The sequence below is a fragment of the Trichoderma evansii genome, assembly GCF_050947405.1.
Source record: "Trichoderma evansii strain SZMC 28006 chromosome Unknown GGI43scaffold_4, whole genome shotgun sequence".
NCBI lineage: Eukaryota > Fungi > Ascomycota > Sordariomycetes > Hypocreales > Hypocreaceae > Trichoderma > Trichoderma evansii.
In genome coordinates this window covers 1,334,974-1,356,272 of record NW_028145202.1, presented here as the reverse complement: position 1 = coordinate 1,356,272, position 21,299 = coordinate 1,334,974, and the positions used below count along the sequence as shown (strand labels likewise).

At 49.2% G+C, this 21,299-nt stretch overlaps 8 protein-coding genes across 8 annotated transcripts; 3 read left to right on the top strand and 5 right to left on the bottom strand.

Annotated features, from left to right (window-relative positions):
• Positions 1 to 2,649: 2,649 nt before the first annotated feature.
• On the bottom strand, positions 2,650 to 3,691 carry GGI43DRAFT_432201 (uncharacterized protein; the record flags this gene model as incomplete). The annotated part of the gene is made up of 2 exons (XM_083209528.1): positions 2,650 to 2,799; positions 2,862 to 3,691. 2 exons carry the CDS (start codon positions 3,689 to 3,691, stop codon positions 2,676 to 2,678), a joined length of 954 nt encoding a protein of 317 aa, XP_083063425.1. The 3' UTR covers positions 2,650 to 2,675.
• A 1,097-nt stretch (positions 3,692 to 4,788) lies between these two features.
• On the bottom strand, positions 4,789 to 7,064 carry GGI43DRAFT_398303 (sorting nexin-4). The gene is made up of 3 exons (XM_083205209.1): positions 6,918 to 7,064; positions 6,313 to 6,779; positions 4,789 to 6,167 (listed from the first exon to the last, which is right to left on the bottom strand). Exons 2-3 carry the CDS (start codon positions 6,556 to 6,558, stop codon positions 5,028 to 5,030), a joined length of 1,386 nt encoding a protein of 461 aa, XP_083063424.1. The 5' UTR covers positions 6,559 to 6,779; positions 6,918 to 7,064; the 3' UTR covers positions 4,789 to 5,027.
• A 445-nt stretch (positions 7,065 to 7,509) lies between these two features.
• GGI43DRAFT_294116 (LETM1-like protein-domain-containing protein) lies at positions 7,510 to 9,554 on the bottom strand. Its single transcript, XM_083201419.1, has 2 exons — positions 9,250 to 9,554; positions 7,510 to 9,191 (listed from the first exon to the last, which is right to left on the bottom strand). Exons 1-2 carry the CDS (start codon positions 9,308 to 9,310, stop codon positions 7,639 to 7,641), a joined length of 1,614 nt encoding a protein of 537 aa, XP_083063423.1. The 5' UTR covers positions 9,311 to 9,554; the 3' UTR covers positions 7,510 to 7,638.
• A 2,154-nt stretch (positions 9,555 to 11,708) lies between these two features.
• Positions 11,709 to 12,574, top strand: GGI43DRAFT_381276 (adenylate kinase ADK2; the record flags this gene model as incomplete). Its single annotated transcript, XM_083203102.1, has 2 exons — positions 11,709 to 11,865; positions 11,925 to 12,574. 2 exons carry the CDS (start codon positions 11,709 to 11,711, stop codon positions 12,572 to 12,574), a joined length of 807 nt encoding a protein of 268 aa, XP_083063422.1.
• An 855-nt stretch (positions 12,575 to 13,429) lies between these two features.
• GGI43DRAFT_381275 (ER lumen protein retaining receptor-domain-containing protein) lies at positions 13,430 to 14,579 on the bottom strand (the record flags this gene model as incomplete). The annotated part of the gene is made up of 3 exons (XM_083203101.1): positions 13,430 to 14,083; positions 14,142 to 14,501; positions 14,565 to 14,579. 3 exons carry the CDS (start codon positions 14,577 to 14,579, stop codon positions 13,430 to 13,432), a joined length of 1,029 nt encoding a protein of 342 aa, XP_083063421.1.
• A 1,479-nt stretch (positions 14,580 to 16,058) lies between these two features.
• Positions 16,059 to 17,217, top strand: GGI43DRAFT_381274 (LicD family-domain-containing protein; the record flags this gene model as incomplete). Its single annotated transcript, XM_083203100.1, has 6 exons — positions 16,059 to 16,182; positions 16,263 to 16,272; positions 16,351 to 16,519; positions 16,587 to 16,892; positions 16,956 to 17,083; positions 17,139 to 17,217. The coding sequence occupies 6 exons, from the start codon at positions 16,059 to 16,061 to the stop codon at positions 17,215 to 17,217; spliced, it is 816 nt and encodes a 271-aa protein (XP_083063420.1).
• A 456-nt stretch (positions 17,218 to 17,673) lies between these two features.
• GGI43DRAFT_398294 (uncharacterized protein) lies at positions 17,674 to 20,177 on the top strand. Its single transcript, XM_083205208.1, has 5 exons — positions 17,674 to 17,850; positions 17,916 to 17,964; positions 18,019 to 19,615; positions 19,679 to 19,849; positions 19,905 to 20,177. The coding sequence occupies exons 1-5, from the start codon at positions 17,841 to 17,843 to the stop codon at positions 20,142 to 20,144; spliced, it is 2,067 nt and encodes a 688-aa protein (XP_083063419.1). The 5' UTR covers positions 17,674 to 17,840; the 3' UTR covers positions 20,145 to 20,177.
• GGI43DRAFT_398290 (HSP20-like chaperone) lies at positions 20,155 to 21,223 on the bottom strand. The gene is made up of 3 exons (XM_083205207.1): positions 21,071 to 21,223; positions 20,755 to 20,957; positions 20,155 to 20,581 (listed from the first exon to the last, which is right to left on the bottom strand). The coding sequence occupies exons 1-3, from the start codon at positions 21,081 to 21,083 to the stop codon at positions 20,231 to 20,233; spliced, it is 567 nt and encodes a 188-aa protein (XP_083063418.1). The 5' UTR covers positions 21,084 to 21,223; the 3' UTR covers positions 20,155 to 20,230.
• Positions 21,224 to 21,299: the final 76 nt, after the last annotated feature.

Here is a 21,299-nt window from a genome sequence, read left to right as displayed (position 1 = left end):
GAAAGAAGATTTTCACAACATGACGAGTAAACTATCCTTTATAATGACTGTATTTTTATTCATTTATTCATAGCACTCTCCTCATTCATTAAAAGCACGAAATATTTTAATACAACGTCCGCTAGAGTATCACAAAAACGTCCAAATCTCGCTGCGCTGCACTCTTTCTGTGTATATGTGGTAATAGCTCCTGGCTGATTCCAGATCTTTTTAATGAAGGCTTTCCGGTTTATAAGGCAAGACACCTTTTCTTTAGATTTTGGAAAGCAATATATTGCAAGAGTGTAATTCGTAAAGAGTGTAATTCGTACGGAGAAAAGTCTCCGTAAGACCTAGTTACTATATGCTACGTACTAGCCGGGTGTTGTAGCCGCATCCTGCTTGTAGCATTGCGAATAATAATCACAGAGAATAAAAGAGCCAGTCAGCCGACCATCAACCAGAGGAAAACTTCCTCGAAAATTATGGCAAGAATTGGCCACTGGCCACCAATGGCATCTTGGACTCTGTAAGCGATGCAACCAACACACGGGCGCTTTCCAGTTTCAGCCCCAAGTGTAACCAATCACTCTGCTGCACAGGTGGTATTTAACGGTCAATCCTAATTACCAGGGGTTCGGAAAAAGAAAATCTATAATAGCCACCAATGGCGGCGACATTGCCCTCGTTGGGATAGAGCTGCTGTCTCTTTAACTTATTTAGGTCAAGTTTTTGGGCAATCACATATCATTCTCCTTATGTTTTATGTAACTTTTACTTTTGGCTGCGCTAATAATAGTTAGCTGAGAATCAGCTTGGAAAATTAACCCGCAGCCGCATTATCAAGGCATTAACACAAAACTCAACATTACTATTACAAGGTCGCAATAAATATGGTAGTCTATTACTGCTACAGCTTCAAACCTAGGATTACAATACCTATAATTCAATTAATGCCGAAGCAATATAGGTTTTCTTAGGTCATGGCTTTGATTCTTGAATTCACAGCCATTTCCTATAATGTATAAAGAGAAAACAGAGCCAACACAAAAAAAGCATTACAAAGGCCTCGCATAGCTTTATCCTTGCAGAAATATATAGTCAAACGGTACTTGAAAGTTTCTATATATATTTATGTGAGAACCGGTATATCTTGTGGCATGGGTACCCGGCGTTAAGGACATTCGCGGCAACAAACAGCCGGACACACTTGCGAAGAGAGATTCAGAACTCACCAGATTCGCCTCCAACTGCTCCACAATAAATCACGTCAAGAAATAGGCTAGAAAGGAAAGGGGATTGCTCCAGGAGCTAGGCTGGGACAACAACCAACCGGCTCAAGGCCCCCCAGACCTCCAGAGCTACAGCTACTACCAAAGCCCATCCTCTATAGACTTCTGGCGCAAAAAAAGGGCACAGAGATTTCGTAAAATACGATGAAAAAATTAGACATCATGAAAGATTGAGACATCACGAAAGAGTTAGACATGACGCAAGACCTGTAAGTGCAGTGAACCCAAAAACCAAGGACATCCCATAAAGTAGATACCGAATAGTCAGAGCTTTTCTTCTAGAGGTGTCTGATAAAGAACTTCTGGAGCGATACTCCCTCCTACCTATTGGAACCTAAAGGATGCATGCAAAGATTTTCAAAACCACCTAGTCGAGGGTACTAGTCCCTACAGCCTTGTTTGCAGGGATTCAGATTGACGCCCGATAAAATATCCTCTATACAGTTAAGAAAACATCAAATGTAGGATCTAAACCAGCGGCTCCTTCCGTCCATTTGCTTAGCTGTGGCTTTATTTAATTGGCTTAAATAGGTAGTAGACGTTAATAATCAATCACACAAACAAACAAACCGGTGTATCTTCTACATTAAGAAGTCATTCCGAAATCACTTAGCCTAACCAAGTTTAAAGGACAGCGTCTATCCCAACGAGGAAAATGTCTATCCCAGCGAGGGCAGTGTTGGAATCGGTGGCCATCTATAATCAGCCTGGCTAAAGGTCAAAAGTGCATCGGGCGGTACAGAATCTAAGCATGACAACACGAGCACCAGCGAGGTAGAACATCCACAAGGGGAATATCAAAAGGTGGATGTCTCTGAAGATGTGCAGATTATACCGCATAATCAGCGCGCTGCGACTCAGATTTTGTATTTGCAACTCCACGATCAAGACCAAAACGAGCCAAAGCGGCAAGCAACGGAACCAGCAAAGTTACCATAGGTAACTGGAGCGCATTTTAATGCAACGAGAAACGAATGTTAGCTGATTGGCATAAGTATTGAGCTGCTATATTAGACCCTGGCTTATTAGGGTCAATGTTTTTGCCAAATTAATACTACCCAGTAGTAAATACAACAATGTATATACTATCCAAAAGTTGGACTTTATTGCTTACATATATGTATAAAGAAAGGACGGAATTATATGTTATAAACTTAAAACAATGTATATTGAGTTTCAAACTCTAGTCTACTCTATTGTTGCAAAATGCAACAGCCAAACAAAATCTAAAAGCAAAATCTAAAAGCAAAACTAAAAAGCAAAATCTAATAGCAACCTCTAACAGCAACATCTAATAGCAACCTCTAACAGCAAAATGAGTCTCAAGATGAGGAATTTTCTCCTGATGGTGTAAGCATATAACTTGAATCACCAGTATCAATTCCTCCCCTCCAAAAGACGAATTTAGCAGCCAGTGTCAAAAGCCACAAGGGACTGGCCGTTGGAAGGAGGAGGGAGCTGGGCAGCGGGAACCTTGAACAGCATGCACTGCTTGGCACCATTGGCAGACTTGGTACCGAATTCACAACTATATTGCAGTATATTAGCAATCACTTCTGAGTAGCTTCGAGATAGATGGGGATAACCTACGACTTGCAGCCGTCGGTCTGCTGGCAAAGGTCCAAGCAGGCCTGCTGGGAAGCCACATTGGCCTGAGTCTGGAAGGGAGAAGGGGGGTTCTGAGAGGGGCCTGATGGCGCGGCGCCGCAGACATTGCCAGTTCCCTGGGTGTTTTGGTTTGATGAACCGGTGGCAGCGCCGTTTCCACCGTTAGGAGTGTTGTTTCCATTGTTGGCAGCGCCTTTGCCATTGGCAGCAGAGCCGTTTCCATTGGCAGCAGAACCGTTTCCATTGGCAGCAGCAGCACCATTTCCACCATTTCCACCGTTGGCAGCACCGTTTCCATTGACACGCTTTCCCTGGGTGTCCTGCTTAGAAGCTCCGGCTCCAGAGCCGCTTCCATTGGCAGCAGAGCCGCTTCCATTGGCAGCAGAGCCGCTGCCACCAGTAGCAGCGCCGTTTCCATTGCTGCTGCTGCTGCTGCTTCCATTGGCTGGGCCCTGGGGGTTGGCAGCCGTGGGGGCTTGAGTGGGAACGGAGCTGGCAGCGCATGCCTTGTCAAACACGTTCAGGTTCGTTCCCTGAGCAGGAACCTGGCTGGCCGGCACAGCGAAGAGAATGCACTTTGGAGCGGTGGCACTGGGAGGCAGGCCAAAGACAAAGCATTGGCACGAGCTATCGGCCTCGCATTGCTGCTGGCATCCGATGGCAGTGGTGGCGCTGGGAGAAGAGAGAGGTGCCGGGGCGCTTGCTGGAGTGGCAGCGGGGGCAACATCGCACATCTGGCTGCGGACGAGGACGGGGCTGGCGTTGGCAATGGCGGTGTAGGCCAGGATGGAAGCAATGACGGAGGACTTCATTTTGAATGGTAGAGAATTGAATAACAAGAAAGTTATAAGAGAGTGTAAGTGATGGTTGTTGTAGTGAGTGAGTGTTGTAGTGATTGTTGTAGTGAATGTTGTAGTGATTGATTCGATGAAGAGCGAGTGATTGATGCCTTTATATAGAAGTTCAATTTGATAATAACTAGGACTCTGAATCATACATGTTTCTCGGGTATAGCTTTCAAACACCCCTTTTCCAGAGCGGTATATTCTCTTGAGGCAGGATATGCACTACAGTCGTCATCAGAATCGTCATGAAAATGGCTTAGACTTTAGAAAAGAATGCTTTATTGGTGAATAGTGAATACCGATATCCGGGGTATGCTTTCAAAGAACCCGGTATTACTATGCTATGCATGTAGAATCTTTCTAGAACGGGTATATCTTCTTGAGTCTATTTCTCCCCAGGGTCTATTTTCCTGAGATAGATTATAGTTGCCACTACAGTCGTCATCAAGACCGTCATGAAAATGGCTTAGATTTTGGAAAAGAATACTCTGTTGGTTAATTCTTTATCCATTTACTTGCCAGTAAGGCATATAGTTCTACGAAGTTATTCATGCGGCGATTCATGCTGCGGCTCTGGACTAGGATTTGACAGGTATACTAGAGTAGCTGGTAGTCCAACAACGGCTAAAAGCATTTACAATTTTTGTGGAGAGGCAGTTATGAAACAAGATATCCATATAGATACAGCTTTGAAGAGTAGCCGAATATCTTGGCCGCGTCATTCAGCAAGTGTCAACCCGTTCTAAGGAGGCGTTCCATTATCGGGGCTGAGGTACTTCTAGAGTCAGTCTCCTATGAAATAGTTCCGAAGCAAAAAGACAGCGGCTAGTTATGTTTTAGCAAGTCCCATCGGATCCATATAAAAATAGAAATCCGATCTGCCATACGGAGTACTCCGTATTGTATCTGAGAGACGACATGAGCTCTTGCGCCCCTCCCCCACCGCCACATCCCGAATGTGCCCCTGTTTCAGCCTGGGGGCTTGGTTATGCTCTGTTACGCTACCAAAACTATTATATGCTAGTATATTCCGTAGCTAGGCCATATATCCATTGCTGAGACGCTTCTTAGGTGTGATAAGTAGGTTGATATATTAAATATCTGTCATTATTATTTCTAACCCTTTCCAAACAGGGATCTATATTTTCCTCCCCTTCAACATTACGCCCACGCATACCTCAATACCAGTTCCTATATCACACTCCTTCCCTCCCTCTTGACTTAGAAAAAGAAAACAAAAAAAGACCGCTGCAAATAGTTTGTCATCAATATCGCATTAAATATCATATCTCTTAGCTCACTCTCACGCTATGGGAACAACCCCCTCCTTTTCCATCTCCATAACATATTGCTCCCATAGCTCGGCAACGTCGCCGTAGAACTTGACATGAGCATCTGCCAGGCCGCCAAGCTGGGCCTTCATCTCAATGCGCTTGATGCGCTCAAAGTCAGCAACCTCGCGAATCACCTCGTCGTCAAACCGATGACTAGTTTCACGGGCGTTTTCAACCTCGGTGCTGAGCTCCTCGACTCGTAACTCTAGCTTTCTGGTGCGCTCTCGCCGAGCCTGCTCGTGATCCACTCCACGGACATCTTCGATCTTGGCACGGATGAAGCCACCTGGTCCGCTGGGTGCGCCGTGGCCGGAGCGCAAAGAATCACGCTCAGACGTAGATTTGTTTAGGTACTCCGTTAGCTGTTCGTAGTCAAGCTGCTTCTGTTCTCGGGCTTTAAGTAGGTTCTTGAGAGCAAGAGAGAAAGCCTGCATGTCGCGAAGTGACCCAAGATAGTCTTGGTCTGTAACATCCTTCAGCTGGTGAAGGTGCTGTGCCGTATCTTCGATAGAAGCAGCGAACGCGTGGACAGCAGACTCGATACCAGGCTCAAGGGTGATGAGTTTCTGGAATTGCTCCGCTAGATCCCGAAGATCAGTTTCTAGGTCGCCTTCTCGGCGGGCCACACGGGCAATGACCTTTTCGATATGGCCGAGGTCTTCGTCGAGCTTATCGCTCTTCTCCTTCACCTCAAGGAACCGCCTGTCAGGCTGATGGACTTTGGTGAAAGCGTTGATAAAGGTATCCGCAAAGTTGTCGAAAACGCCGCTGGAACCGCCGGGATCGCTCGCTATGCTGCCACGAGTTGTGCGGCTCTTGACCGTCGCATTCCAGTCGGGGCTTTCGAGGAAGCTGTGCAAAATGGTGCTCCTGCGCAGCACCGGGTGAAGTGACAGACGGTTCAGGAATCGCTGCAGCGAGTGGGCGCGCCGCGAAGTGAAGTCATTGCCGAAGCGATCGCCACGGACGTACTCCATGCGCTGCTTATCCGGAATTGGCGGGACGGCGCAGGCCGGATAGTCTCGCATGAGCTGCTTGAACAGAAAAGCGAAGTCCGTGAAGCGCCTCCTCACTGTTGTAACTTCTTTTTGGAAGGACGGGAATGTAGACTAAGGCCATGTTGTACGTTGTGTTAGCTAGCAGGCTCCAGTAGGGCATCACCTTGGGACAGCTTCAAGGCGGGGTAAGAAGGGAGAGAATAAGAGAAGAGCAAGAGCAAACAGCCGCTCGCAATCGTGAATATGATATACGTACGTGAGTGGTGACGAGGTAGGACACAAAGGCATCCTTGGTGCCGTCATTCTCCTTGATGGGCGACCCAACGGTGCAGTCGAGCTTCTCACGGCCGATGGCATTCGCCGAGCTGTTTCCAATCTCCTCTATGGGGCCTCCGCCCTCGGCGGCGGCGACAGCTGCAGAGCGCGCTGCCTGCTCGTGTACATGTTCGCTCCAAGTGACGTTGGAGAAGTCGTCCTGGTCGTTGTCTTGGGGGCTCGTCATGGTCGGAGCATCTGCGGGAAGCTTGGCTGAATAGTGATGATTGTTCGGATAACGGAAGCTAAGGCTATGAGTCTAGAGAGATGCCCAAGCGTGAGCTACAACAATTAGATCAAGGCTCTCTCGACCTTGAAGAGGTGCAGTTATGGTCGAATGATGTAAGGGAGAGCTGCAAGTAGACGTCGAGAAGTAAGAGTTGAGAATAGGTGGCGTAGATTCCAAGGCTAGCGAGAGCGTGGGCTGTCAGTTGGCTGGAATGACTTGAGGCTGTGTGAAAGCTGCGCGCAATTAGCAGGTACATGCGCCGGGTTCCACAGCCGTCTCAGGTACATAGTGGGATGGGATTTTTGAAATGCGCATACCATCAGCATCGACGTGAAGACATCGTGGATGAAAGAATCAGGTGAAATGAATTAATGGCAGTACTGATTTAATTAAATGTTTGTAAATCTCATTTTGAAATCTCATTCCCCTTTTCTGCGCAAAGCTGAAGCACCCTCATCCACTTCTGTTGCCCGGGTTTAGTACCTGCTCGATGCTGCCTTCCAAGTTAGTGCCTGCGTGGGCCATGATGACGCAACAGCCTCGCAGCCAGAACCGACGATTGGTGGCAGCTTTTCCCAGCGTATTTGAAACGCTTCACTTGTACATACATACCCTATACACAGGTAGTACGCTGCCATTTCAACATTTGTTAGACGACTGCTGCAAGCTGGAAGCTTGTATTTTAGTTTGGACATGTATTCATCACATAGCAATTAACCAGGTCAAGCACATTGTAGTAAGCAATTATAATGTTATGCGTAGTCTATTTGTTGTTTCCTGATTGTGTCGAGATGTCTATGCCGCCCGCCGCCCATATAATTTCCATGTTTGCATCATCCAGCTTATTGTTAGTTAGTAACATGCCCCTTATCCATTCGGGTATGTTGTGATAAGCCCCTTGTGTACATATGAAATAAGAATAACAAGTCGTTTGACTGCCGGCGCTATTGCGTACGCCGTGGATTTGCCTCCTTTGTGATCTTTTTTTTTTTTTCTTTTTTGCTCTTTTTTACATGTTTATCGTTTCATGATTTGTCATTATTTCTGCTCCTTAGCATCGGCCTTCTTCTCAGCCTCAATGACTTTAATCTGCTCCAGCTCGGCATCGACCATCTCGCCAGCTGGCTTTGTCTCTAAGCCACTCTCAGCGGCGGACATTTGTCGCTCTTCCTTCTCGTCAATGTCATCGACATCACGGGGAGTAGCAAAGCCAGTTGTCTGGCTCTCCTTGTTCTGCATCTCTTCCTCTTCAATGAGATCCTGCTGCTCTTTGACGACTTCGAGACGCTGCTTGTTGGTAGCGGCGCCCTCAGCGTTGTGGACCTCCAGCTCGATCTCGTGGAAGAGCTCCTCGGGGATGGAGGAAAGCACACCAACAAGGGCCTCAATCTGGCTCGAGCCCTCGCCGGAACCTTGGCCGTACATGTAAGCATTGCTCAGGACCAGCAGGGTAGAGGGAACGCCCTCCTTGAGACGCAAGTTCAACCAAGTCTGCAGATCAGCCCGCATTCTAGCAGGGGAGACGCTGTGTGTGCGAATACCGCGGGCAGCGCAAGCTAGCTGCAGCTCTGCAACTGTCAGGCTGTCAATGCCCTCATAGGCGATGGCCTTATCGTCGCGCTTGATTTGACGCATGCGATGGCGGATCTGGTATCGCAGCATGGCGTCTGTGCCAAAGGTGTTGAGACCCATGTAGCGGCACATGGACACCAGTTGAGGTCGTGACAGGTTATCCAGAGTCATGTCGTCGCGGAAGACCTTGCACACCTTGATAACGTCCTGGTCAGTGGGCGCTTCTCCAGTGGCTCTGACCTTGCGGAAGAACTTGGCAAACTCTTCCTTCTGGGCCGTTGCCTGGCTCAGGGGAAGGCCGGTCTCTTTCAGCGTCTGGCGAATGAAGCTGCTGACCTCTTTCCTCGTAGACCGCAGCAGGGTAGCCTTTGCCTCTTTGGATTTTTGACCCTCAAACGTGCTGGGGAGCATGTTGGGGAAGAGCTTCAAGGCCAGAGGCAGCAGAGCTTCACCCAAGGGGACAATGATGAAGATGGAGAAGGGAACAAGTCGGCCCAGGTCTTTCACAGTGCGCTGAAGCTGCTTATTTTCCCTGCGGGTAAGCTCGTAGCCGGCGGCCATCTTGAGTGCTAGCCTCCAGCTGATTCGGATCTCTGTAGCAAGGAGCTTGCTTCCATCCCAATAATGCTGGGCTTCTTTCTTAACCTTTTGCCAGGTTGTCAATTTGACTTCCTCCTCTTTTTTCTTTGTGAGCTCCTTTTGCGAATTTTCGTCTTTCTTAGCTGCTAGCTCTGTCGATGATGCCTCATCGGCGGTCTTGCCAGCTTGCGCAGCAGCGGCATCCTTTGATTTTGTATCGGCATCAGATTTCTTAGCGGCACTCGAGGGGTCCTTTGGCAGCGGCTTCTTAGCCTGCTCGGCATTGAATCCTGGAGGCGGTCCAGACGGCGCATCCGGTCGATGAGGCTCGGTTCCCAATTGGCGCAACGGGACTAGCAGAGCCAAGGCAGGAATCTGGGTCTGTCGGGCAATATGTCTGGTGATAAGGGCTGGCGAAACGCCTCTGGATAAATGTCTTGCTTCGGAGAGAGTCAACAAACCTGGCGGTCTGTAAAGGAGGCTTTGGAACAAACTTACATGGGCCAAGCAAGGGGTTGCGAGCTATAGCCCTGCGGGCGATGCTGGATGAGGCGCTCATTGCGAGCAGATGTGAGAATTACAGACCGAGGCAGACAAAAGATTCGATTACAGCGACAACAAAAAACCGATACAAGAAATACAGAACAGAGAATGGGGGATGAATTGAAGTCGAATGTGGCGGATAGGAGGGATGATGAAGAGAAAGAATATCGAACGGAACCAGGCCAGGGTCTACAAGAGTACAATCCAGTCTGCTTTTGGTGCGCTACACGTCAGAAGCCAGGAGCTGGCATGCCATAGGCTGGATCAGAGTTTCCAGCGGCAGATTTGGTGGAGCCGTTGGGCTGAAGCCATCTGGCAGGCGAGATCACGTGACATAATATCTCCTGAGTGCCTGAGTGAGACGGGCTTGCGGAGAGTCGAGGCCTTATTACATAATACGAGAGCGCTGATTTGAGTGTCTCGGACTCGGACATGCCGGACTTTGGGGGATGGAAAAAGTGTAATACGTGTATGCTTTGCTGGCAAGAGATTGAGTGTGTCCGCTTGCTTTGTCAATCGTGGAGATTGGGGAATGTGAAGGTGCGGTCTGTGCTACAGCATGCAGCGTTCTACAGGCCTACGAATAGCAGATGCTGGCAGACGTTGGCAGACGCTGTCATCCGTGGGGAGATATGCACGACACTCATCATCGGGCTGGATATGGCTCTGGCTTATCCCCCAGACTGAGCGTTGGGCTTCCTTGCCTGCTTAGTCTGGAGTACATGAACATGTACAGCCTCGGACAATGTGTTTTGTGCGGCAGCGTGAAACAATGCAATTGCTGGTTCATGTAAGGAAGAGAAAATGTATTGATAAGAGATAAGATGCCAGCAAGGGAGAACACGGCCATTTACAGCAGCAAATGCCCAAACCATGATCTGAAATTCCAAGCTCTGCAGTAAGGGGCAGTAGGGCATATTGATACTCATACTTGGTCCTCTGACTGCTATTTTCAGTCCACAGCGCATGCAACCCGCATGCCTGTGAATGACATCGGGCATCTCTCGTTCTTTGCTGGAGATTGCTCGGTAAATTCCATCGTGGCCCGACTCAACGCCGGAGCCCAAAAGTGAAACACGATTGTCCCCCGGAGTATTATTATGAGCCCAGACGAGGTAGGAACCGGCCAATTAGCACACGGCGAAGACTTGCCAAGCAGCAGAGCAGGCCATTTTCTCATCCATTGTCTTTTCGGAGTTATAGGCCTAGCCAGTTGCCCATAAACGGAAACCAGAGGCCGAAAGAGCAAAAAGCACGGGCACTCTCGTCATCTTTATATACTGCCGCTAAGCAGCAGAAGTGGGATCTCACAAGCATCACATCTCTGTCCCTCTCCTATAACAGATGAGATTTTGCCCTTTTGGGCTCGGTCCGCCGCGGACCGAATTGTCCGCACAGCTAGTAGACAGCGTCTCTCTGATAATTACTGCTTTGAATCAATTGTCCTGCGGATAAATGACGTGACGGACGTTTCGTCGCACAAAGGCTGCGATTTGCGACTCGGGGCGAGACCCGCCCCAGCTTTGTTGAGCCGACCGCTGGCCAAAGAATCGGCGCATCGAGAACAGGCAGACGCCGGCTATTAGCAGCTGGGTAGCGCCACTGCCCGGGGACCCCTCCAGCAGCGCACGTTGCGGCAGCGCCTGTCTTCCCCGCCGCGGGCTGCGTGCGTGCCGCTTTCAGTGCAAGTTCCAGGGCGAAGAAACCCTCCGAGCCCGTCAGCGGTTCGCTTTCGGCGCAGTTCCAGGGCGCCTCGCTCGAATCTGGCGCCTCTGGGCTCGTGTGTCCCGTCCGGAGATTGGAGCTAAGCTCTCAACCATCGCTGCTGATTGTCCACTTTCTGCGATTTCCGTCTAGCAAACAGACGTTCATCCCACCATCTTTTGGCTGCCCACAAAGTGCCATCGGCTGTCACCGCACTGTCTGCTCAGGCCTATATCATGTCGTCAGCCACCGTGCGGCGCTTCTTCGGTTCCCACATGCTGGGCTGGACCCCCGCCCGTCCCGCCATGGCAGGGCCGGGTCTTTATCGACAACTCACTCAACATTATTAACACGTCCTTCCCTCGCGGTCACTTAATTTCCATCCCCCGATCTGTTCTCTGCTTTGTCACCGTCTTATATATAATATCCTTTCATTCCTTGTCTGTGGCAGACGGCTTGTTTTGCATACATTAGTCTTGCTGCAAGGCCACATGTCTGTTTAACTTTTGCTGTTCCACGTAAACTTTTTTTATTTCTTTTCCTACCTATTTTTCAACAACGGGCCGTCTTCGGCGCTGCTTACGCAGGCAACACTTCAACGTTTGATACCTCGTTATTTCCAACCTCTAGACTGCAGAGGATCGTGTCCGCGGCGGCGGTTCCAATATCGTCTCTACATAGACAAATAAATCGTCTTTAATTTCCTAGAAATGCAACTTAGGAGAGCAGCACGAGTAATTCTAGTTGGCGCGCCCGGCGTGGGCAAGGGGACGCAGAGTGAGAGGCTGTTGAAGCGCTTCCCTCAACTCAAGGCCATCAGCACAGGCGACCTTCTCCGCCATAATGTCAAGAACAGGACGCCTCTCGGTATGTCAAATATCCATATTTGTTATTAATATTGCTGGTAGCTAATCATTTTCCTTTAGGTATCATGGCCGAAAACACTATCAAGGCCGGAGGCTTAGTCGCTGACGACTTGATGCTTCGTCTAATCTCAGGAGAGCTTCGATCCCGAGGATGGCTTTACGGAGGCCGACCTCCGGTCATGACACTCTCTGCCGAAGCAACCTCTACCGAAGGCTCCTACAGCTCCTCTTCCATGGATCACTTTAATTCAATGCCTTTCCAAATCGATGAGCACTCCATTCCACAGGCTTCAGAGGATCCTTCTGCGTCTTTCATGCTGGATGGCTATCCCCGAACCGTCCCCCAGGCCGTCACCCTCGACAAGATCGTTCCCATGAACCTTGTCGTTTCCATCCAGACTCCTTTCTCTGTTATTCTCGAGCGCATCGCCGGCCGATGGGTGCACGAGCCTTCCGGTCGCGTGTACAACACAACCTTCAACCGGCCCCGCGTTCCTGGCCGCGACGACGTCACTGGCGAGCCCCTCGTTCAGCGCCCGGATGATAACGAGGAGACCTATCGCGCACGCTTCAAGAAGTTCCAGGAGAACAGCGAGCCACTGCTCAACCACTACGCTAAGAAGGGTGTCTTGCTCGAGGTCGAGGGCATGAGCAGCGATGAGATCAGCCCCAAGCTCTACGAGGCCTTTGAGCGCCGCTTCGCTCGGTAGTGGCTTAATTTTTAAGAGAGGGATCCTTTGAACTACTTTTTTACTATTTTCTTCAACAGCCTTTTCAAGCTCTTCGGTTGGCATTCTTGCTTATATTTGGCGACTGTTACGTTTCATGTCTTATTTACTTGGGTACTGCTAGGCGTTATGTACGGTGGTTGGAAAATCACGTCTATAGGTTTAGGCTATTTGGAACTGAGTTCGAACGAGCAGGACAAAGAGGAAGACATCGATCTTCTCAGGCTCGTCTGTTTCTCAGGAAGGGGGGGCTTTCTCATGTACTGAGTATTGTGTACATATGGGGTGACGAAAAGTCCCCGGCGTTTCAATTTTCACGCGAGCGTTTTCTACCGCGCAATGTGACATTTACTTTGGAAAGTGACCTGACGTTCACATGCGTGCTACTAGTGATATGCTAAGTCTGATGCCTGCATGTACTCCGCACTCTCGGGACGAGTCCCGCGACTCCACTGCCATGAAGCCGAGGGCTCATATTCCCTGGGGATCTTCTTTCGGCTAGTAAAAGAAATCCCACGGTCCGCGGCCCAAAGTCGTTCTCGGAAGCGTAAATTACTTTGTCATAAGTGTATATTCATGCCACTAGAGTACGTAGTTTAGATATAGTAACCATCTTCCAGCCATGAAATTCCCCCCCTCACTACTCCTTGATTCCCATACATGTAACCAAACCCAACTTAGAAAAATAAAGAGATACCCCAAAACATGCTTTGCGGAAAACAAAGACAAAGGTTATATGTTATCCAATCCGTAGAGTACGATGTTGATATTGTGACTGTGATCCTGTATTGCTTCTCCTTCAGAGATACGGTATCCAAGAAACCAAGGGGACATGTCTTAATCGGTCCATTCATTCCCACTTCGGATTCCTGGCGGTGTGTGCGTCTGAGAAGAGCTCCCACCACGCAGGGGAGTATCCTCTTCGTCATCATCATCGTCGTCGTCCATGGCCTTGGCCAGCTCATCAGGGTCATGCATCCTGGCATCAGGATCCGCCGCGACATCGAGCCCATCGTGATGATCGCGGTTGTCTCTCTCCGACTCCAATACGCCGTCGTCGGCACTGACCGAGATGCCACGAGATCCCCATCTCGCCCGGCCACCACCCGAGTCACCGTGGCCGCTTTCTTCGTCGTTAGGCGCAGCGTGCTTGCCAAAGATGCGGTATAGGAACCATCCGCGGTTCAGATCATCGGCATCAACTACACCGCCACCACGGAGCTTAACCCGCTGTCTGGTGTAGTAGACCCAAGCAAAGTCGATGTATAGAGCAGTCTGAATGATGCCGAAAATGACGGCAATAGCATCGGGCGGTCGGTCGTTTACGTCCATTTCTCGCACAAACCAGTTCACGCAATACATGGCTCTGTAGGAACCTAGTGCTAGGAGGTAGAACGAATCGATAACGGTAGGAACTGTGGTCTGTCTCAACAGCAGCAGCTGGGGCAGAACACATACGGATTCGAGGATCTCTGAGAAAACCCACATCCACTATGATGATGGTCAGTATTTGAACATTCTTCCTGACTTCGCTTCTGAATAGACGTACAGTAAAGAATCCCCATCTTCTCTTGCTTTCGAAAATCATCATGATAAAGGGAGAGAGAGCAAGACTGCCACCAAGAATGATAGCTCCCAGCTTCCAGGAGATCTCACGTTCTCGAGACCGAGGGAACAGCCATTGCATAACACCCAAGATATAGAACGACGTAACAATGTATGTTACTTTGAATATAGCGTTCCATGCTGAGCGCTCTCCGAACAGATCGAGGTATCGCGAGCAAAAGACGATGGCGTAGAGCCCTTGTGTGATAAGGGAGACTCCCTCCGCGCTGCGGTTTCTATGGATGGAGAAGATAAGGATGCCCTTGGAGAGCATATGCAGGCAGTCGCCCAAGATGCGGAAGATCTAGGCGGCACAAGTTAGCTTGATGTTCGCGATATTTCATTCGATGCGAGGATCCCATCTTACGTTCCAGGCTCCCATGATGCGGGCTCGCGGCAGCTCAAGCCTTGCCGCTGCTCTAGAATCGAATAGCTAGAAAGTGACGGTATAGGGAAAGAAAAAGAAACCAAGCAATAGATGTTACGAGAATACAGGCATCGAGGCCAGTCGGACGATCGCAGCGATCGCGAATAGGGAGCTTTGGTGTTGTTGTTTGGGGTCGAATCCTGAGATGAAGCTGTAAACGTGGAGCTGAGGCCAAGCTTGCGTCAGACCCCAGGTCCAGGCTATGCTGTAACGCTGGAAGCACGGCACGTCCCCACTTTAGTGACGATACCCTGATAGATGCATCTTAGTCATATAAGGGAGGGAGATTTGGAGTGTGAGGCACTAGATTCTCTGGCTTACTACAGCCACTTCTGGTCTGTGTTCCACACTGAAGCTTCTATCCCCCTTTTAAAACCTAAAGAGACTGGGATGAAAACTATATTATTGCTGAGACAGGCAATAAGAATATTACACGTTACAATCCGTACTGATATAGCCTTATCCAAAAAGAAGACAATTAAAACTGTTGGGGATACGGAGCACATACATAACACGAGGTGGTACGTAACAATGTGTGCGTGTGCGTGTGCGTTTCACGTTTCAGAAACGTGCCTCTCGCTTTGCTCGTGTCTTTGTTGCCGCTTTCAGGATCTCCCGCCGCCACCCAAAGTTGCTGTGCTTGGATGCATTTCTATGCGAAGCCACAGCGCACGTGCTCCCTGCAGCAAATCTTTGATCGTCGTCTGAATCCCCCGCAAAGCCGCTGTTACAGGCAGGTACTAATCTAGTAGAGCATCGCTGGCTAACGCACGCCTTATTGGCTGTCACTATTACGTCTCGAGCCAACAGCAAGCCATCAAATCTCGAGTGATTGCAATGGGGCAATATTGTAAACCAAAGCCGGTAGATAGATCGCTAGCGCAAGAGTTATAGCTCAATAATCCTCTGAAGCCCCGTTTTCAGACGCTCTGGAATCTCGAGCCGGCGTCGCGTGATGTCACCACAGCGAGGGCATGTACCCATAGTAGTAGTACATGGAAATTTTCAGCAGTCAGATCCAGGGGTTTTGCATCAAAGGGTGAAGTCGTGTCGATCTCCGGTTTCTCCTAAGCAGAAGCAGCAAGTAAGAAGCAACGGGTATGACGCTTCACCGATAGGGACTTGGAACCGCATCTCTAGCCGCTTGAGGATACCTAGATAGGGTCCATACGCGCGTCCAGCCCATGTAAATTGGCCTGCCGCCGCCGAAACGTCGCTGCCGAGTGGCCGCATTCTAGTCCCCCTTCGCGGCATCGAATTGCCGACGCGGAAGCAGCACCAGTCCAGTTCCACTCTGGAGTTGGATTTATTAATTAATGAGAGGGCTAGTTGGGCTCTATAGAGCTCCCAGTTGCCAGTCGAGAAAAATAAAAGGGATTCTGGAGCAGACAAGAGAGGCCGGCCTCTACTGACGAATATCAAAATCTGCCACCGATGAAGCCCTGCACGCTCAGCCTCCAGCGATCTGTTGTCGCAGCCACATGGGCAGCGTTAGCATGGGCTATTAGTGCTGCTCCTTCTGGAAAGTCCAGCAAGGCTACCGTACCCAAATATTTCCGTGAGTGGATTTGATGTGTGATTACGCGGCGGCCGCCGTCTTCTCAGCACGTGTGGTATACATGCTAACAAGAGCCATAGATGAGAGCCCGTAAGTGTTTTGATCAGGATTTACAACCAGCACCACTTTTTATTTGGATCAAATGCCGGTCTAACACGTCTTTGGTAGTTACGATGTCCACTATGATGCTCGGTTCACCCACGTACTTCTCGAAGACCCCGAGCAGAGAGAGGCGATCAAGGTCTTAGTGCAGACGTATCTGGCAACGTTTAGAGATTTGGGTGTTCAGACATGGCTGATGCATGGCACTCTGCTCGGATGGTGGTGGGGGAAGAAGGTAATTCTACTAACCCATTACGCATCGAATTTTTGGTGAATCCGATCAACTAACTCGCAATCTCAAGGTCATGCCGTGGGATTATGATGCCGATGTTCAAATCACAGAGGCAGACATGTACTACCTGGCTGCTTATCACAACATGACCATATACTATTACAAGTACGGCGCCATGGAAGAGGGCCGCTACTTCCAGCTTGAGATCAATCCATACTTCAAACACCGAGAACAGGACGACAAATCTAATGTTATTGATGGCCGGTGGATTGATATGCAGACTGGACTCTACATCGACATTACTGCTGCAAGATATGATTTGAATCATGAAGAAGGAGAGGGCATTTTATATGACAAATATGGTCATGAATATCGGGTATGACAAATAGCTGCGTTGAATCAACGTTTGCCATTCGCATATAACTAATGTGCCACGCAGGATACCTACGTCTTCCCCCTACGAGACACAACATTTGAAGGAGTACCCTGCAAGATCCCCTATCGGTATCAGGACATGCTGCAGGCTGAATATGGGAAGAAGGCTTTGACAAGTACAGAATTTCACGAGTAAGTCATAAAGGCCTTTTTTTTTTCTTTGCAGCTCAGCTGATAAGGTATACAGCCATCGATTCGATGATGAAGCAATGAAATGGGTTGCCATTGAGAAGCCTGCGGAGGCAGGGGCACAGGGGGATTTATAGTTGTCATAACGAATTGCATGGATGTTGGCGTTGATCTTTTTTTTTTGTACATGCCTTATTGGCATGTGTTACCATAGGAATAGTTTGATCTTTAAGAAGCTGTCTACCTGTATAAATTGGCGGCATATGGACGGCGGGCCTGGCACACTGCTGGGAACCTGGAAGGGAGTGTCGGATCATCAAAAGTATATAACGTATATACACACATTAACATCACCATGTCACCATTGTTTAAAACGATGAAAGAGAATATTTCTAGCACTCAAGACCTTTCCTTATTCATTTTACCCCACATACAGCACGACATCCCGCTGTAAGTTGCATTAACGAGTGTAACTTCAAGTACGAAATGGCCTGAACCCCACCATCCAGACAGAGCCCATCAACGCGTGTCTCGAACCAGTCGCGTCCAAGCTGCCGCCCTAGTCCATTTTTAGCACCTTCGACTCGGTACATCTCAGATTTGCATCTGCGAGTGTCGCAACTTTTAACTTACCTCCAAGTCACGATAACTGCAAGCTACTATATTTATATGCGCTCAAGAACATGATAATATCTTGATCAGCGTCTCTCAGATTCCACATGTAGAAGCTATTTAGTGCAATTGCACCTTTGCCTTTACGATGGCTACAGGCATGTCGTTCTCCAAAAATGCTTCTTGCGCCGCTATCTCGAAGCCCACTCTAACACAATGACAGGACGACAAAGCCGCGCGGATCGCCTGAATGAGCGTCTTCGCGGTGCTCAGTAAGCTTCATGCCAAATAAAAATATTCTGGAAGAGTCGCTTATTCTTTTATAGGCGCGCCAACGTAGACGAAGAGTCTTTCAGCCTCGACATCAACAGCCTCGACATCTCCGGTCTTGCCATTGCCTCATCAGTCGCATCAGCCTCGAGTCCCGCCGCCAATGCTAAATACTCCCCTACGACCTCGGCAAAACGAAGGAGGTTGCGTAAAGATGCGACGACCTCAACTTCTCCAGAGCATGCACAGAGCCCTACCCTTCGACGGCGAAGGGGCCGACCTCAGCCGCCTAAAAACCCGTCGAGCGAACTGCCAGATGCGCCGAGTGAACCAATGCTGGATCATGATGAGATGGACGAAGACGAACCTACACCAAGAGCTGGCAGAATCCGAGTACCACAACCTTCAAGTTCAGTAAGATCAACCATTCCTATGATTATAGAGGAAGACGAAGATGAGCTCGAAAATTTACCGCCACACCCCGGTGCCATATCGGCTGCGCTTTTGCAATCACCTTCGGCGCGCAGATCCGAGAAGACGATTGAAGAGGTGACAGAGTCTCCTGCGGATGCGCCAGGAAGCGGGAAGCGGCGTCGCGTGCCCGTGAGCGAGACTATGAGTTCCAGTATCAAGCTGATGGGCGTGATATCATCAGATGATGGAATTCCTATGCCTTCATCTCCTCTCGTGAATAAGCTGCGCCGTAGTGATGCAGCCTCATCTAGGAGGTCGGCTGCAACAGTATTTGGCCAAGAAGCGAGCAACCTGGCCGATGAGCTGTCTTCTGATGGCTTCCCCCAACAAGCTGACATAGAAGAAGATGAGTTAATGGAGGCCGCCCACTTGGTCATTGAAGAAAGCATAGTGATGCAAGAGGAAGAGGAAGAGCAAGATGTGGAAGAACAGGAAGAGGACACACCAAAAGCTCTGAAGACAAGACGCATTAGGAGACCACGAGAACCCTCTCCAGAACTGGGTTCACAGCCACTGGATGATATACGAGAAGAAACGGAAGAGCCTGAGTCAGAGCCTGAACCTGATGAGACCGAACTCGAACCTGAGCTAGAATCAGAAGCACAACAAGAACCGGAACCTGAACCAGAATCTGAGCCAGAAAGGGGGGAAGAAACCGAGGACGAAGCTGAAGTTGAAGAACCCGTACTACCAACTCCTCCTAAACGAAAGCGCGGGCGCCCCAGCAAGAGCCCAACTATCCAGAAGCCACCTACTACTAAACCGAAACCTGTTAAACCAAGGAAGCGAGTTAAAGCACAACCAGAAGATATCAATGATGAGAATGAAGAACCACAGCCCAAGAAGGCAAGAACAAAGAAGAGGCACAGTGACCAGAGCGAAGGCGATGGTGGAATGATTGAAATCACGGTCCAGCGGTTTGTCAACCTCAAGAAGCGCGGCAACGAAGATGACGATCTAGATCCGCTACAGAACGAGATGACGTTTATGAACCACGGGGGAGAAAGCGTTATCGACGTATTCGCTCAGGTTTGCGACGAAGTGATCTCTACGACCTTGGAGCAGCTTCAGGAATTATCTGCTGGTGCGGAAGATGCAGCAAAAAAGAAGGAATATCGCATCAAGATGCGAGCTATAGAAGCTTACAGAGAAGAGCTCAAATCTCGGTTCCTTCAGCATGTATGTTTTTACTGAGCGCGCTTGAAATCATTTGGAGCAATACTGATGAAAAATGCTTTTCAGGCTATCCACTTAAATCACTGGCACTCCTTGCGGAAACGGCTTCGGCATGTGCAAAAAGAGAAGATGGCTTTGCGCGAAGAAATTATGCGTGTCAAAGCTGAGAGGGAGCAGGTTGCTCTCCGAATGGACGCCATCAGAATCAAGCATGAGGCTGATACTCGAGAATCAAAGGTATGGACAATCCAAATCTTATGTAAAGCTATGCTAACAAAAATGTGTCCTATAGTATTGTCTAGATGCATCTTCTCTCATGCATGATGTAGATCTTGCCGTAGAACAAGGCAGGGAAGCACCAGAGCTTTCGCGCGCGGCGCAAAAGGAGGCCGAGCTGGCCAACCTCGAGCTGCTTGTGTCTCGCGTATCGGAACAGGCTAGCTCATCCAGCTTTACGGGAGGGATTCTCAGACAGGTCAGAGACTTCAACTCATTCTTAGAGCGAGCCGCCATGGCACTTGAATCACGATGATACCCCCTTATTTTTATGCAATCATTTATTCATTATTATTTCTTTCCTTTTTTTTTTTTATACAATACCCTCCCTCGGTTCTTTTTTTACTGGATCTTGGCCTTGCTGAAATCCATCTCCGGGTGCTGCTCCTGGAACTTCTTGAGGATATCCATCTTCTTCTGCTCGTCTGAGGTGGGTAGGCCTTGCTCCTTCTGTCGCTGGTCGAACATCATCTTCTCAACCATACCCCTGGTCTCGCCGTCGAGGTCGGAGAGCTTTGAGTTTTCGGGCTGGATCTTGGTGACGTCGATGGTGGGCGCGCTGGTGACGACGTGTGGCCACCATTCCATCTTGTTGACCTTGTCGAGGTGGATCTCTACAATCTTGGTGCCATCGGAGTTGGTGGACAGGGTCCAAGTCGAGTCGTCAACGCGGATCGCATGGGGGAGGTCGCCCTATCAGTGACATTCGATATGAGTAAATGTATATATATATAGATAACGTGGCCGGATATTCTTAAAGTACAAGGGAAGGGAAGAAAGGAATCAAAGAAGACGTGGGAAAGCATATTATGCAGACTAGAAACATTGGCGCATATCAGGGGTATGAAAGAAGGAATGCTGTATACCTTGATGATAGGCTCCTGTCCCTTGACACCCGCAACGATGGACAGCTTCTTGATATCGACGACGAGATCTCTTGATTTATAGTTTCCGGGCACGTTGAAGGAGAGGTCCAGCTCGCCAATGGTCTGGCTCCATTTGTAAGGCAGCGCAGCCTGCTCCTCGGCTTCCTTCTGTTTCGCAGCAGCCACTTCGGCGGGGGAGGGATCTGTAGAGTTTAGACAGCTGGTTAGCTATTGGCATCGCAGAATGAACATAATAAAGAGGAAAGTGTAGCGCAGCTCGTGATTATAGAAAAAAGAATCTTAAGAATGTCTGTACCTTTGTCAGCCATGGCTAAAAAACACTGCTGTGCAACTGGCAAGTTTTGGTGTCGCAGCTCTTCTTTTTTCGTCAACTGTAATGGCCTAACGCATGGTAGACAATGGACGCGGGTGGAAGTTCAGCTAAGCGTGGAGGGGCAAATGCGCTAATAGAGAGGTTCCGCTAGGCGGCTGAAAAAGGCAGCCAATGGTATGCCGGCTGTCCAACATCTAGCAGCGCGCCCCAA

Excerpts from the sequence above, each read along its gene's own strand:
- GGI43DRAFT_398303 (XM_083205209.1), bottom strand. The coding sequence starts at position 6,558 with ATGACGAGCCCCCAAGACAACGACCAGGACGACTTCTCCAACGTCACT. Across the intron at positions 6,168-6,312 it reads CCTACCTCGTCACCACTCAC|TCTACATTCCCGTCCTTCCA; the intron begins GTACGTATATCA and ends ACATGGCCTTAG.
- GGI43DRAFT_294116 (XM_083201419.1), bottom strand. The coding sequence starts at position 9,310 with ATGAGCGCCTCATCCAGCATCGCCCGCAGGGCTATAGCTCGCAACCCC. Across the intron at positions 9,192-9,249 it reads CAACCCCTTGCTTGGCCCAT|CAAGACATTTATCCAGAGGC; the intron begins GTAAGTTTGTTC and ends CTCTCTCCGAAG.
- GGI43DRAFT_398294 (XM_083205208.1), top strand. Across the intron at positions 17,965-18,018 it reads GAGCGTCTTCGCGGTGCTCA|GCGCGCCAACGTAGACGAAG; the intron begins GTAAGCTTCATG and ends ATTCTTTTATAG. Across the intron at positions 19,616-19,678 it reads AATCTCGGTTCCTTCAGCAT|GCTATCCACTTAAATCACTG; the intron begins GTATGTTTTTAC and ends AATGCTTTTCAG.
- GGI43DRAFT_398290 (XM_083205207.1), bottom strand. Across the intron at positions 20,582-20,754 it reads GACAGGAGCCTATCATCAAG|GGCGACCTCCCCCATGCGAT; the intron begins GTATACAGCATT and ends TGTCACTGATAG.